The 14,718-nt window shown below is 57.7% G+C and overlaps 1 protein-coding gene across 2 annotated transcripts in view; it reads left to right on the forward strand.

Moving 5' to 3' along the window:
- The window catches only part of LOC111151752 (sterile alpha motif domain containing 14), a 15,841-nt gene extending 1,310 nt beyond the window's left edge, over positions 1-14,531 (forward strand). Inside the window, exons 2-11 of one of the 2 annotated variants that reach the window (XM_022509923.1) lie at positions 2,334-2,388; positions 2,635-2,715; positions 8,174-8,340; positions 8,823-9,111; positions 9,867-9,954; positions 10,054-10,128; positions 10,211-10,370; positions 11,570-11,689; positions 11,773-11,928; positions 12,803-14,531. In XM_022509923.1, coding sequence (XP_022365631.1) covers positions 2,334-2,388; positions 2,635-2,715; positions 8,174-8,340; positions 8,823-9,111; positions 9,867-9,954; positions 10,054-10,128; positions 10,211-10,370; positions 11,570-11,689; positions 11,773-11,928; positions 12,803-12,958 — 1,347 coding nt within the window. In that variant the 3' untranslated portion in view covers positions 12,959-14,531. The remainder of the gene's footprint in view (positions 1-2,333; positions 2,389-2,634; positions 2,716-8,173; positions 8,341-8,822; positions 9,112-9,866; positions 9,955-10,053; positions 10,129-10,210; positions 10,371-11,569; positions 11,690-11,772; positions 11,929-12,802) is intronic. The other variant, XM_022509925.1, reaches the window with a different exon arrangement.
- The last annotated feature ends 187 nt before the right edge of the window (positions 14,532-14,718 follow it).

Below are 14,718 nucleotides of genomic sequence, written 5' to 3' on the forward strand. Positions count from 1 at the left end.
AGGAGGGTGAAGGTGGAGGGGAGCTTCTCCAAAGCTCCATTTTGGTGAGAGGGGCCTGGTGACCTCTTGGATGGCCTGCTTTCCAGGGTTCCCCATGGAACAGTGTAGGATGGATCCCCCAAACACACCCCAGATAGCTGACGGAGGGAAAGAAAGCCATTTGTGCTGAATCAGGATGGATTAGACACAGGTGTGGGCTGGAAGGCCCAGCCTACCCCCAGATGATACCCGAAAGACTCTGTCCACAAGGGGCTCTTCACCCTGGACTGGGACTTTGAATAAAGAACACATGGGATCTCCATTCTCAGCTAATATAAGAGAGGAGGCACCACTACTGGCCTCAGAGAGCCTCCTTCTGATGGGAGAGGCCGTTCTTATCTCGAGAGGGTCCCTAATCTGATGGGAATACCCTCCCTTCTTCCCAGGGAGCTCTCATCTGATGCAGAGGAGATCTGATCCATATCAGGGAATCCGTGAAGTATGAAAAACCCCTATTTTCCAGTGGCTGGGAAAGGGTGAATTTAGAAATTGTGTGGACAAATGGGAAGAGAGTGGGCTGTCTAGGATAGCTTTCTGGAGGAGGGGGCAGCCGGGTCCTGGTCAGCTGAGGCTTTGTGATTGAACAAGGCAATTTTGCTCATTCTTAGGGGCAACCTCTTTCCAAGACGGCCCTTCAGGCAGGAAGAGAGGTTCTAGAATTTCTTTGCTACTAGCACCCAGAGTTCAAGAATGGCAAGAGAGTTCTTAGAGAGCCCATGTCCCCTGGCCCTTTCTCACACCTCATTTCCTGCTTTCAGCCCCAAACATCATCCACAGGGCTTGGGGTGGAGATAGTTTAGAAGCTTTTTCCAGTCCTAGACAGGTTGGCCAGCTCCCCTTCCTCTCCCTTTCTCCCTTCTCCCTGCAGGGTCCTCTCCTCATGTGCACCCCTCCAAAATTGCAGACCATCCCCCAGGATAAGGCTGGAGGGCAGGAGACAGGTGGAGTTTGAATTCCGCCTCTTCTCTCTTGCACCTCAGTTTTCCCATCTGTAAAGTGGGCATACTAAGAATCTCAAGCCCACACGGCTCACCGTGAGATGGTGTGTATGTAACATCAGGAGAGAAATGTTGGAAAAGATCCCAGCAAGCATGAGGCCTAGCCTTCCCATGCCTGTCAATTGCATGTCTAGCCCAGCGCCCTGCCCTGCTCACGGGCACCTGAGTGTCAGCAGTAACTGGAAATCATGTCCCAGCCCTGCAGCATGACCCTGCCGCTGAGCTTCCCCCACCCCCAACCCCCGTCCCCTTGTCCCCCCCTTGCTTGGTATTCCCCTTCCCCTCTCACTCCCAGGCCTTGGTTTAGGGCTGCTGCCATCCTGCCTCTGCTGGGAAGCCTGCCCAGATTGTTTCAGCTGTGTCTGTCCCGCTTCCCCACCTGCCTCCCTTCTTGCTTCCCACCAAAAAGCAAAACCAAACCAAGTCCCAAGCCGTCTCCCTTCCTGCCTGAACATACTTGCAGCAGAAAGATTTGTCCACTGTGGTGCTGTGAGTACTCCTCATACCCTTCTGCATCTGTGAGTCTGGAACAGGGAGAACTGCGAATCTGTCAAGAACAGGGGCCCTGCTGATGGTGCCAGGTTCCCAAACAGCTCGTATTCAAAGGCAGGTGGTGAGCACACCAGTGATGGGGGGTGGGGAGCAGGCAGGACTGGGTGACGGATGGCGTGATGGATGGGGGGGCTAGTATGAGCTGATGGATGCAGAGATGGGAGGGTGGATGGATGGATGGATAGACGGACAAATGGATGGCTGAGTAGGTGGGTGGGTAGATGGATGGAAGGACCTGGATTCTGCTCCTGAGTTTGCCATCGCCTTGTTATGTGACCTTAAGCCAGTCATTCTTCCCTCTGTTTCTTTATTTGGAAAATGAGAGGATTGCATTTAATCATCTCCCAAGATCTCTCCCAGGTTTGCTGTTGGACAGTTTATGATGATCAAACGTTTTGAAGGAATGCTGTTGATGGAAAGACCCAAGACATTGTGGGGGAGGGAAGGTTCAGTGAGCCATGTGAATGCACACAGTAAATCAGCCTGGACCAAAACCACAGGACTCAGCCTGTGTCTACACTCTGAATTTGCTTCTGCCCCTACTCTGCCATGTCTGCTTTCTGCCCCAACTCCCATCCTCTGGGTTGTGGTTCCGATGACTTCTTCTCCAAGGGGCTGGAGCAGGAGTTCTAGGGGAAGGTGAGGGACCAGAAGGCCAGGAATAGGCAGCCAGGGGCAACCCCCTTGTCGCCCTCCACCAACCTGAACCTCTTATCCATCATCTTTCTTTCTCTCTTCCCTCAGCTCTCTCGAGTCATGGCTTCTTCAAAGCTACGAGAACCTGCGGATGAGGTTTTTGGTAAGTTCTGTTTGCTCTAACTCTAGCCAAGGCCACTGGCACTGGGGGGATTCCCTCTGGGACTTCAGTGTGTGTCTTTGTGCCTTTGTGTGTGTGTATTGTGGCCTGGCCGCCTGAGTCTCTGCCATGACACTCTATGCTAAGGACAACCGTGACGATTAAGGGTCTCCATTTATGAAGTGCTGCCTCATGCCAGGTGCTAGGCCAAACCCCCAACTCACAATGTCGTTTATGCCCCTCAATAAGGCCAAGAGGAGTGCCCATTGTACAGACGAGGAGCCGAGAGCACAGAGTACCCAAGTGGCTTCTTTAAAGATCATGTGGCAGGTTAGTGGCAGAGCTGGGACTAGAAGTCCAGACTGGGTGGCCGTACACCTGTATCCCAGCCCAAGTGACAGCCATTACAGCCATATCTCATGGTAATGGCCCTTGGCCTACAGGATATGTGTGGAAATCAAATGCACAGAACAGAGTCGCAGTGCCCCCAGGCCAGCCTGCTCTGGACACATGGGGGGTGGTGTGCACACAACACACCTGCCTGCTCCATCGTGTACCCCCTGCCATCTTTCCGTTGGGGGTGGGGGGTGGTGCAAAGCCCAGGCAGGGCAGAGTTCCCAGCATGCACTGGGGCGGAAAGGCTGGTTCCCAGCATGCATAGGGGTGGAAAGGCTGGTTCCCAGCTGGATTTGGCGGAGGAGTCAGGGAATAAGGAACTTGGAGGACCACGAGGAGCATGGAGGGAGAGGTTGAGACAGAAGCCCTTGCCTGATGCCTGTAGCATGTGTATAGCCCTTGGGACTCATGTTAGTGTGCACAGCCTCAAGGGGCTCCCCGGCTTCTCATCTCTCCCTTTCCTTCCCTCTCCTCCTCCCCCTCCCCAGCTCACCACCTTCTCCCCTGTGTGGCCACATGCCTCCCAGCTCCCAGGAACGCTGTTTTCTCTGGCCTCCCTGGGGCCACGGACTCCTCCAGCCTCCAGCCAGCTCTGGGCCTCAGTCTCTTGGGTCTCACCATCTGCACCAGGCCTGGCCCAACAGAAGCGAGCTCCCCCTCTCCTAGGCTTCTGGGCCTCCATTCCCACCCCCAGCCCCAACTCTTCCTGTTTTCCTTCTCCCGGACCTGCTGAGGTAGCTGGCTGCCTGGCCTGCTTCCTGATGGGCAAGGCAATTAAATATTCATGACTCCCCACTGCCCAGGGCTGGAAAGAGAAAGACCGAGAGAGACCCACCCACCCTGAGATGGAGGAAGGCCAGACAGGCAGGTAGAGCAGGGGTCCAGAGGTGAGGCAGGCCCCCACCTTGCCTCAGAAATGCCTCAGCCCCCTAGGGATCCCTTTGCTCCCTAGACCCTCCAAGATGAGCCGCCTGCAGTCCAGATGTGGCCCAGAGTCGGGAGAAGGGCCCCTCTCCCCAGCCCTGGGAGTCTGGGCACCGTGGGGAGGATGGTGGGCAGCTCCCTGCCCCACCGCCCAGAGCGGGAAGAACAGGGAGCCAGGAGGACTGGATGCTTCCTTAACCCTCCGCACCTCTGGCCAAACCTTTCCTCTCCAAGCCTCAGTTCCCCCACCTGTAAAATGGGTTGGACTCACGAGCTGCTCCCATCTCTGCCTCAGAAGAGGTGTAGCAGGCTTGGTCCTTACACCCTGAGCCTCTGGAGTCAGCCTACCTGGAACCCTGGCTCCTCCCTTCCCTGGGGCAGATTAAGGCTGCCCTGGGGATTCCTGGAGTCTCTTCCTCCTAGGGTTGTGGGGAGTTTAAATGAGCTAGTAATTGTTAAGCTCTTAGAACCGGTGCCTAGCACAGCGAGAGCTCAGTCAGTATTAGCCTTTATTATTCTGTTCTGTCCTCAGTCCTTGCTGCTTGCTGATAGTGCTTGGAGATGCCATGTGTCACTGGGGAACAGGGGACAGAAGGCTTCCTCCCTCAGCTCAGCCCCAGGGCCTGGAAAGGCCAGAAGCAAACCAGGGGCCTGGAAGGAGCCGGAGGAGTGGTGTCAAGGCTGGGGTCCCAAACAGCAGTCCTTTGACAGGACCTCGCCTCTCGTCAAGCCCCCACTGCCACCCCTGGACACCTGCAGCAGGCCCTGCGGGGGTCCACCCTCCCCTGCGGCCAGGCCAGTCCCCTCTCCTTGCAGGCTCCACTGGCCCACACCATCCCTTCTCCTTAGAAAGCTCCTTGCTCTTCCTACAGCCTTGGCTTTTTCTCGTCTCCCAGACCTCAGCCAGGCTGCCTCATCTAAGACAGAGCCCCCAGCCCCTGCCTGTCTCTTTCTTCCCCTCCACAAATACTCCGGGGACCCCACCGTGTGTCAGGCTCTGTGCGTGCAAGGCCCCAGGGAGACAGTCACTGCCCTCACAGGGCCTGGCTTCCAGGATGAGGAGTGTGTCCTGGGGAGGAGTGCCTCGCAGAGGAGCACTGGATAGGGATGTGACAGATGTGACGGATGTGATGGATGTGGGCATCAGTGCTTCCCTGTGCCTTGAGGCCATCCCTCTGGGGCAGTGCACTGGCCCCGAAGTATAACTTGGCTTCCTCAACACTGACTGAGCCCCTGCTCTCCCCCAGGCCCGACCCCAGGCTCTCTGCGGCCCCAGCTCGCCCCTCTGCATTGTGCACTTTACCTGGGTCATCTTATTTGACACTCACACAACCCTGGAACGGAGATACTCCTCTTATGACCCCATTTTACTGATGAGGAAGCCAATCCCTAAATGAAAGGAACTTGCCCAGAGTCACCCAGGCAGCAAATGGCAGAACTGGATTCAGCCCCGGCCAGCCGGCTCCTCCTCTGCTGTACAGAGGAGGAAACGTGGGGAACACGGAAGGGGTGAGCTGGAACCCCCCTCCCCACCGGGGCCCGACTGGAGGGCTGAGGGGCATGGACTTTATGTTATTGACTTTGGGACCCCCTCACCACTCCTCAGCCTTACCCTGGGTTTCAAAAGCAAGCAGTTATAGGACCAGTCAGAAAAGTGCTTTAGAAAGTTTCCTCTAGCCTATGGGAAGTGGGGGGGGGGGCGACTGGAGGCCCGAGGCAGGGAGAACAGGATGCCTGGAGGCTGAGGCCAGGCTTGGGGAAGGGACCGGTGAAGACCTGAGTAAGGCAGTTCAGTCCCCAGGGAGAGGAGAGGCCAGGTTCCAGGGCTGTGAGGAAGGCAAATCAACAGAACTATGTGGGTTTTTGTTTTTTTTTTTTTCCTTCATTAAAATCTCATTTTCTAAGCACCTACTACATGCCAGATACCAATTCTGGATGAAAGCCATGAACAAAATAGAGGAATGTCTGCCCTCACAGAGCTGACATTCTAACACGCAGAGAGACAGTGAACTAAGTCAGTAAAATAGACAGCATGCCAGAGAATGACACATGATGCAGGGGAAAACCAGGTTGGGGATTTGGGGGGAATTGTACAATGAGTGGTCAGTAAAGTTGTCAGTGAGAGAAAGCATTTAAGCAAAGGCCTGAAGGAGGCAAAGGACAGAACTCTGTAGAAATCTGTGGCGAGAGCCTTGCAGGAAAAGGGAAGAGGAAGTGCAAAGGCCCTGAGGTACAGTGAGGCTTGTGTGAGGAAGACCCAGGAGGCTAGGATGGCCAGAGTAGAGGGAACAAGAGGGAGAGAACTAGAAGCTCAGAGTGGTAAGAGGAGCACAGACTGAATCCGGAAGGCCCCTGGGAGAATTTGGCAGTTACTCTGCAAGATGGAAGTCCCCGGGGGGTTCTGAGCACAGTAGTGACAAGGGCTGACATGTTTTATCAGGATCACTCTGGTTGCTGTGGTGTTGAAAATAGACTGTAAGTGGGAAAGGGAGCAAAAGGGAAGACCAGCTGGGAGGCTTCTGTAATAACTGAGGCAGGAGGTGATAGTGATCTAGACCAGGGAGGCTGTGTGTCCCCCTCTCCTCTCTCTTCCCCTGATTTCTCCTCCTACCCCCCTTCTCTCCCTTCCCTTCCTCTCCTCTTCTCCCTTCTTTCCCTGCTCTCTCTCCTCTTCCTCTCCGTGTTTATGCGCACACGTGCATGTGTGCACACACAAACACAGGGAAACAGCAGTTTTATTGCGGGAAGTGAGAAGTACAGAGACGAGCCAAATGCATTCCATCGTGCGTTCTGGGACTGTCACTCAAGGCTCATCGGGTCGTGACCGGCCTTCCACCTCTACCCGCTGCCATTGCCCTGGATTAATTTGAATCTAATCCAAAACATCATACCATTTTGCCATAAATATTTCAGTATGTCTAGATGTATTTCGAAAGTAGAGCTAACAGGAATTGCGGCTAGATGAGTTTGGAGAGTGGGAGGGAAAGAGAGTCAAGGGCGACTCCAGCACTTGGCCTGAGCCATCGGGAGATGGAGCTGCCAGTCATAGCCGGACACAGACACCGAAGCTGCCCGTGGCACATCCAAGGGGAGGGGGCCAGGAGGCAGAGGGCCTGGGGAACTGGCTGGAGCTGGGGCGGAGGGCAAAGCGTAGCTCGGGGCTGTTTGCATCGGGTGGACGGGTGGACGGGCCTTTCATGGAGCCGAGGAGCAAAGGGGAAGCCAGTCTGAAGCAAGGTGGTGGGTTCACTCCGATGGATTATTTGAGGACTCGGGTGTGTTTGACCCGGCAAGTTCCCTGGTGGGTGATGAGGTGCCCAAGCTTGGAATTCAGGGGGGCTCAGGGCTGAACCAGTAGGTGATAGTGAAACCAGGCCAGCAACTGGGGTGGCTTAGGGGGTATCTGCAGACAAGAGAAAGAGGAGCAGGCAAAGCTGGGTCAGCATGAGTGATGGGATGGCGGAACTCTGAGATCGTGGGGCAGGGGAATGGGGAAGAAAGGTCTTAACCCGTGCTGGATTTGGAAAGAAACTCTTCTGCCTGGAGGCCCTAAGCTTGGCGACACTGCAGAGCGAAGGCTTCATTCCCCAGGGGGAGCAAGTAGGAAGAGAAACTAGGAGCAGTCGGGTTTACGCACGGTCCATTGGCTTTGCCTACTCTTCCTTGTCTTCATCCAGGACCCAGCCCCGCACCACTGACCCCAGGATGGGAGAGGCAGGCCGGCCGCGTGGGGACTGGGTTTTCCTTGATGCCACTACTGTGCTCCCGTTCAGCAGGGCTGGGTCTGAGTGCAGATCTGGGTATGGCACAGCAGGCCAGGGTTCCAGCGTGGCCAGTCAGGCTCAGAGCCCAGACCACTACTAGCTGGTGGCTGCAGGCCAGAGACTGAACCTCTCTGAGCCTTAGTTGGCTCAGCTGTAAATTGTAGGTAACCGCGGTCCCTAGCTCCCTGAGTAGATAAGGTGATGTATGAACATTCTGGCACACAGTAGGCTCTTCTTAAGTGGTAGCTGTTATTACCATCATTGGTCTGGTCTCATCCCCAGCCCTCCTCTCCACAAACCTACCCTCCAGGGGACCTGGAAGGGGTGCCCCCCCCCCCCCGCCCCTGCACTTCCCTACTGCCCAGCATTGCATACTCGCTCACCAGCCTCCTCTCTTGCAAACTCCCACCCAACCTTAGACTGGCTTTGGTGCTCCCTCCCCTGACCCATCCAAAGAGGACTGTCCTGTCCTCCTCTGTGCCTGTGAGAGGTCCCACCACACTGCTAATTTCCGTGCTGACGTGTCTGGCTTTCTCCGAGACTGTGAGGGACCCCACTCTGCCTCTCGTTGGTACTCCCTGTGCTGGGCGCTCAAACCTTTGTGGAATGTCTGGGGGTGTGAGTGCTGGAGGCCCGAGGGCGGGGGGCCTCTGGGCTTGCTGTCCTCATGTGTCTGGTCTCTGTCCCCTTCACCTGGTTCACAGACCTGGACTTGGCTGTGCCAGAGACTGTCAGACTGGACAGCAGTTTACACAAGGCCCGAGCCCAACTACTGGCCAAGGGCCGGAGACACCGGCCCTCTCGCTCCAGGCTTCGGGACAGCGCCAGCTCTGCAGAGGATGGTGAAGGCTCTGATGGGCCAGGAGGCAAGGTGGGGACAACCCACCCAATCATTGCCCCCCACCCCGAAAATCCCTCCAAACCCTTTTCCAGGGAAACCACAGTCCCAGACTTCTGACATAGTAAGGTGAACAGGGATTACCCGCATTCATTCTGGCTCTCCTGAAACTTTTAAGGTATTATCATTCCCATCTTACATGTGGGGAGACTGAGGCTCCGAAAGATTCAGTAACAAACTCACACAGTTAGGGAGTGAGGGAAATGGGATTAGATCCCAGGCTATGGGACTGAAGCCCGCCCCCACCCCCGCCGCCAAATCCCCCCCTTCCCCCACTCCTCACTGCCCAGCCACCCCCATGGCCCGTGGGCACGAGGACAAGCCTCCCTTCCCAGGACCCCAGTCCAGGCTCCTCGCTCCAGAGGCTCCCTCGCAGTTTGCAGAGTGAAACCAACTCCCAGGCCCTGGGGAAGCGGGGAAGAAGGTTGGCAGTGAGCGGACGCCCCTTCCCCCAGGTGACCGACGGATGCGGGAGCCCCCTGCACCGGCTGCGCTCGCCTCTGCACTCGGGCCCAGGTTCCCCGGCCGGGGGCTCTTTCTGCCTGGAGCCTCCGGGGTTGCGGCGCAGCCTGGACGAAGACGAGCCCCCGCCCTCGCCGCTCACACGCTACCGGCCCCTGCACAACGCCGCCTCGCACGAGGGCCTGGCCGCCGCCTCCTGCTCGCCGCCCCGCTCCGCGCCCTCCTCCGACAGCTCGCCCAGCTTCGCGCGCCGCCACCCGCGCGCAGAGCCCCACAGCGAAGGTGAGTGGCAGCCGGTGCGGCGCCCCCTGCTGGAGAGCCCTGGGACTGCAGCGGCCCCTCCGGTCCTTCCCCCCACCCCCGCCAAGCAGAGGGTTGGACCAAGTTGGGCAGGGCGGTGAGGGACGAGGAAGGGGTGGGGTTGGGGGGACAACACACTGTGGCTTCCTCTATCACTTACCCAGCGCCTACTATGTCACTGTTGGGCACTGGGACACACAGGGAAACAGAGGCACTCTTTGCCCTCAAGAGGCTTGCAGTTTGGGGGAGAAACAATCTAATAATTCCTTATAGTTTAAGGGAGAAGTGATCAAACCATCCCTTAATTAAATATGTAGTTACAAGTTGTAATAAGTGCACGGTTGCGGCAGGGGAGGGGGCAGCACATAGCGGGGTGAAATGACCTCATGGGGAGCCTCCTGTAAGGCTTCTCTGAGGAAGTGACATGTGAGCCAAGATTGGGTTAGAAGTCAGTCAGGATAAATGAACAGTGAATAGTAGCGGTCCCTACTTTCTCATGGTTTGCTTATGGCTTTCATAGCTATTCCATGAAATAGGCAGGTTTGTTTCCTGTGGGTCAGGTGTTAGCCTCATATTTGGGACGAAGGAAGCTCAGAGAGGTAGAGTGATTCCTTCAAAGTCACACAGCTAGTGAAGGGCACCCGGGCCAACTTGCCTGCTTCTAAGTCAAAAGAGGCAGCTGAAGGAGGCAGGCAAGCCACTCCACAGGCTATTTTCTTCCCTCTCTTCCCCAAAAGATGATAGCCGGGATGCCAGCCCACCTGAGCCTGCCAGCCCCACCATCGGTCTGGATAAGAAGACTCGCCGAAAGTTCCTGGACCTGGGGTGAGTGGAGGAGGGGCCAGAAGCAAAGGCTTGGAGCCTTGGGGTGCAGGGTAGCACAGCGGGCAGCACTGCCCCACTCCCCCCCACCCTCCCTCACAGGGTCACCTTACGCCGAGCATCCACTAGCAAGAGCCGGAAGGACAAGGGCAGCAACCGCTTGTCCATGGGCAGCAGGTAAGCTTCCGCTCATAGTTCCGGGGGGGGTGGGGCGCCCACCCCACGGTGCCCACACCCATGCTGGGTGCTCTCTCCACAGGGAATCAGTGGAGGGGTCCAGCAGGTCAGGGGGCTCCCCGTTCCTGCCCTTTTCCTGGTTCACAGACAGCGGCAAGGGCTCGGCATCCTCTGGCAGCACCACCTCGCCCACCTGCTCCCCTAAACATGAGGGCTTCAGCCCTAAGAAGTCAGCTTCTCAGGTGAGTCCATGGCTTCCCTGCCCCCCATATGGGCCCCAGACTCAGGTGATGTGAGGGGGTGGGGCTGGGATCCAGGCATTCCTGGGGTCCGTTTGTCTATCTGTTTGTCTATCCAGTTTGTCTATCCATGGAGCCATTCTGTGATTCACTAGTTCATCCATTCTCTGAGTTCATTCATTGGTTTCTTCACTCATTCACATTCTGAGTAGTTCCTCCCCTGAGTCATTCACCATATTCAACCCACTGAGCACCAGGCTTCCCTCGTTAGCCACCCAGCCTGAGGCCACCCCCATTTGCGCTCTTCTGCCTGGCTCCCCACGTCCCATCCCAGTCGTCCCAGTCCTCCCAGTCATCCCAGATGTCCCAGTCGCCGGGCAACCTGTGTGGTGGGGTGAGGCTTGGAGGAAATCGGGATGAAGGGGACCCAAACTAGCTAGTGCTCAGGAAGCAGGGAGAAGTCAGGGACAGAAGCAGCCACAAGTGTCTGCTTCTGCTCATGCCACGCTCTACTCTAGACAAGGCTCCAAGGGCTGCTTTGGCTTTCCTTTCACAAAGCGCAGGCGTGCTTATCCCAGTTGTCCGGATGAACGACTGATGGCCCAGAGAGAAGGGACTTGCCATGTGGGTTCGATGCGGGCTCCATGCCTGTTCTGTGGTTGTTCCTTATGTGCTACTGGGGCTGAGGAGATCAGAAAGCTGGGAATTCAGGGGAGAAAGAGTTCCGTCTAACTTGAGACTTCCTGATTTCTTATCTGCACAGTCGCCCTCCGTCTCGTCCTTGCCTCGTGCTGGGCCTTGGGATAGCAGGATAAACGGACAGCCCAGGGCTTCATAGAGCTTCTGATCTCTACCCAGGCACTTAGAAGCCAGGGTGCTAGGGGCTATGATGGGGAGGCACAAAGGGAGGACCCCCGACCTAGCCTGGGGGAATCCTGGTCGGCTGCCTGCAGGAAGCGACACCTGGTCTGAGACTTCTGCCATTCCTGCTAACTATTCTGCCTCATTTCTGGCCCCACGACCTCTGACAGGTCTTACATCCTGATGCTTCCCGTGAGTGCTTCAGAGACTAGGAGGCACTGAGCAACTCCTGGTGCCCAGCCCCCAACTTAGCTCCATCCAAATGCAAGCAGTGGGTTGGGGGACTCCCTTGGGCTTGAGGGCGAGCTGTTTCCTCAGCAGCTCATTCCCTTCCTCTCTAGGAATCCACCCTGAGTGATGACTCCACGCCCCCTAGCAGCAGCCCCAAGATCCCCAGTGGTCCCCGGCAGGAGACCAAGTGCTCCTACCCCTACCACACACTGTCCCAGTCTTCGGATGAGGTAAGCAAGCCCTGGGCTCTGAGTGTTGGGGTGCAGGTCACGGGCCAGGTCTTCCCCCTCACCATCCTTGGTCTCTACCCCAGTTCCTGGACGAACCTCTCCCCACGGTCCACCACTGGACCAGCCAGCAGGTGGGCCAATGGCTGCACAGCCTCAACCTGGAGCAGTATGTCGCCGAGTTTGCTGCGCGGCAGGTGGACGGGCCCCAGCTCCTGCAGCTGGATGGAAGCAAACTGAAGGTGTGTCAGGGGAGGAGAGCGGTGACCCAGCTGGAGCCCAAGGCAAACTTCCAGGATTGGGATCCCCCCCAAACCCCGATCTTTCATCGCCTCTAAGGCCACTGCCCTGACCTCTGACCTGGGCAAGGTCCTTGGCCTGATCTTTGTACTCTAGCACGGGTCCGCTGTCGGACTTGAAACTCCAGCCCCGTCCTTCAGTTTGACCTTCAAGCCCCAGCTCAAGGCTCCAGGTTAACATTGACCTCTAGGACCGTCAAGAGTCAGATTACCTGACTCTTGACTCTGAGTCCCTTGCTGTCATAAGAAAGCAGGCCTCTGCCCGATCACCTTGCCTGATTCTCAGTCTTGGAGGCTGCTGGTAGTCAGGGGAGGTCGGGGAGGGGGGGTGGGCTCAGATCTCTGCACTGAGAGGTTTCTAGCCTGTTGCCCACCCTCTGCTACATTGCTTAGGCAAGAGGTGGTGAGGAGAGGCCCCCAGGGAGTCTCTGCAGTAGGGAGGGGCCTCGGCCACTGACTAGCAGTGTGACACTGGGCAAGTCATTCCCCATCTGTGGGCCTCTGGGGGCTGGGCAGGATGGTGCCAAGACTGAACTCCCGAGTGGAGGAATGGGAGCCGAGGATTGCCAGGGGTCGGGGCAGGGGGCAAAAGGTCTGGTACCCTCCATCATCCTCTTTCCGAAACGCTCCCCTTCGGAATTCCTGCCCTGGTTCTGACCCACGGGCCTGTCTGGGAGGCAGAGGCCACACTTCTGGGAGGACCTACTGAGCTCCAGGCAGAGTACACCCACCTGGGGCACCGCAAACTGGGGGCCAGAGTTGGCCAGGGCCTGAGGGATTCTGGGGATCTTTCCCTCACCCTTGAATTCCTCCCCAGAGCCTGGGGCTCAGCAACTCGCATGACCGGACGCTAGTGAAGCGGAAGGTAAAGGAGCTGGCAGCCGCCGCTGAGAAGGAGCGCAAGGCCCGGGAGAAGGCTGCACGGCAGCGGGAGAAGCTCCGGCGCCGGGAGCAGGAGGCCAAGAAGAGCTAGGGGAGGGCGGGGGGCAGGCACTGGCACCCAGGCGCTGGTGGCCGCCGGGCTCGGTGGGCACAGGCCTCAGCGGGGAGGCGGGGCCTGGGCGCCAAGCTTGGGCTGGCCGGGCCCCACACTCTCAGGGGGTACACGCCCTCTCTCACCCTGTCACTGTCTGGACCCAGATCCCCCAGAAAGGGAGACCCCAGGAGAGGGCCCAGTAATAAATCCAGTTTTAAGGACTTGTTTGGCACAGAGTTCCTAGGGGAGATGGCAGGTTATGGGCAGAGGACAGAGAGGCCAGGGCTGATGCAAGTCGGGGAACCCTGAGGCACATGGGTCAGTCTGATCATCTACCCTCAGGTCATGGCCATGCTGGCCGGCCGTGAGCTAGGGCACCTGCCTGCCAGCTGGCCTGTCTGCCTTCTAGAGGCTCTGAGATAAGGCCTAGGTCCCAGGACTCAGAGAGGCAGGAAACCTCTCAGCAGGAGCGAGTGGACAGTCACTCCTCTCCAGCCCTCCAAGGTGGCTGCGTGCTGGAAGAGCTCTCTTCTGCTCCCAGGGGAGGCTGGTAGGTGCTGCGGCAGCCCGCACTCAGGGTAGACTCCCAGCCTCCACATGGCGGGAGAGCACAGAGAGCAGCAAGGGTAGCCCACACAACCTTGGCCAGGACTTTGGGAGCAGGAAGGGACGATGAAAACGTCCTTCTCTTTCCCCTTCCTGGTCCTGTGGGTCCCAGTGGTGAGATGACATCCATACAGGTCTGCCCCTCCTGGGGCCCACTCAAGGCCTGGTCTTTGACCTACTCCCTGACACAGGGCCCACTTCTATTGCTCCCTCAAAGAACGGCTGAGCCCTCTCTGGGGACAGAGCCAACTTGGGAGCTGGGGGTATGTGTGACAGAGGAACCCCTAACACCCCTAACCAATGCTTAGGTCACACTGAACAGGTGAGCCCTCACCCCAGCCAGGTAGAGAGGCAAACTCTAGTAGGAGTTCCCCTGCAATCTACTGGAAGGGTTCATCAGCCTTCCCCCATCTGTTCTGGTCCCTGTCAGGGTCTCAGTGGGTTCCAAAACTGGCACGCTGTGCAGGCTCTGGTTCTCTGGGCCATGACGAAGGGTTGGGCCAGGCCCCTGGGTGGGGCTGGGATCTATCCTGTGAGGAGGAAACATTCAGGTACAGCACTGGCCAGCAGCTCCTGCAGGACTGGCCAGTGACCAGCGGGGCTGGGGGCCCTCTGGTTAGGAGTCCACCTCCCCCTTCACCTGCCCGGAGCGGTGGACAGGACCCAGTGCGTGCCACCTCTCCTCGTTCCTGCTCTGGGGTTGTGGCTCCAAGGCCATCCCTGCTCTGGCCACGGTCTGGTCCCTGGGACTCAGCCCTTTAATTCTCTCTGCCATCTGTATGGGGAGAGGATCCACACAGGAAACTGAGCTATGGGGGAACCGGCACCATCAGGGTCTGCTGGAGAGGCTGGTGGGGAGGGCGGAAAGCACCCAGGCCTTTGAAACGATCAGGAGCTGTATGGGCACCCACCTGCATGTGAAGGAGGGTGGTACTCCATTTATTTCAATAAACACTTACCATGTGCCAGTGACTTTTGTCTGCCCCCGCTGGGAAGCTGGGCTGGGGCGGGAGGCAGCGCCGGGCCCTGAGCGTGGAGGGGTGACACATCTGCCCCCTGGGGCTGCCGTGTCAGGTGTCCTGAAGGGATGGCTCTGCCTGGCGGTGTGCTCGTGGGACGCACTGAGTCATGCCCTGGGCTGGGTATCCCAA

Source organism: Enhydra lutris, unplaced genomic scaffold, assembly GCF_002288905.1.
Source record: "Enhydra lutris kenyoni isolate GAN:26980312 unplaced genomic scaffold, ASM228890v2 scaffoldscaffold26, whole genome shotgun sequence".
Lineage (NCBI taxonomy): Eukaryota > Metazoa > Chordata > Mammalia > Carnivora > Mustelidae > Enhydra > Enhydra lutris.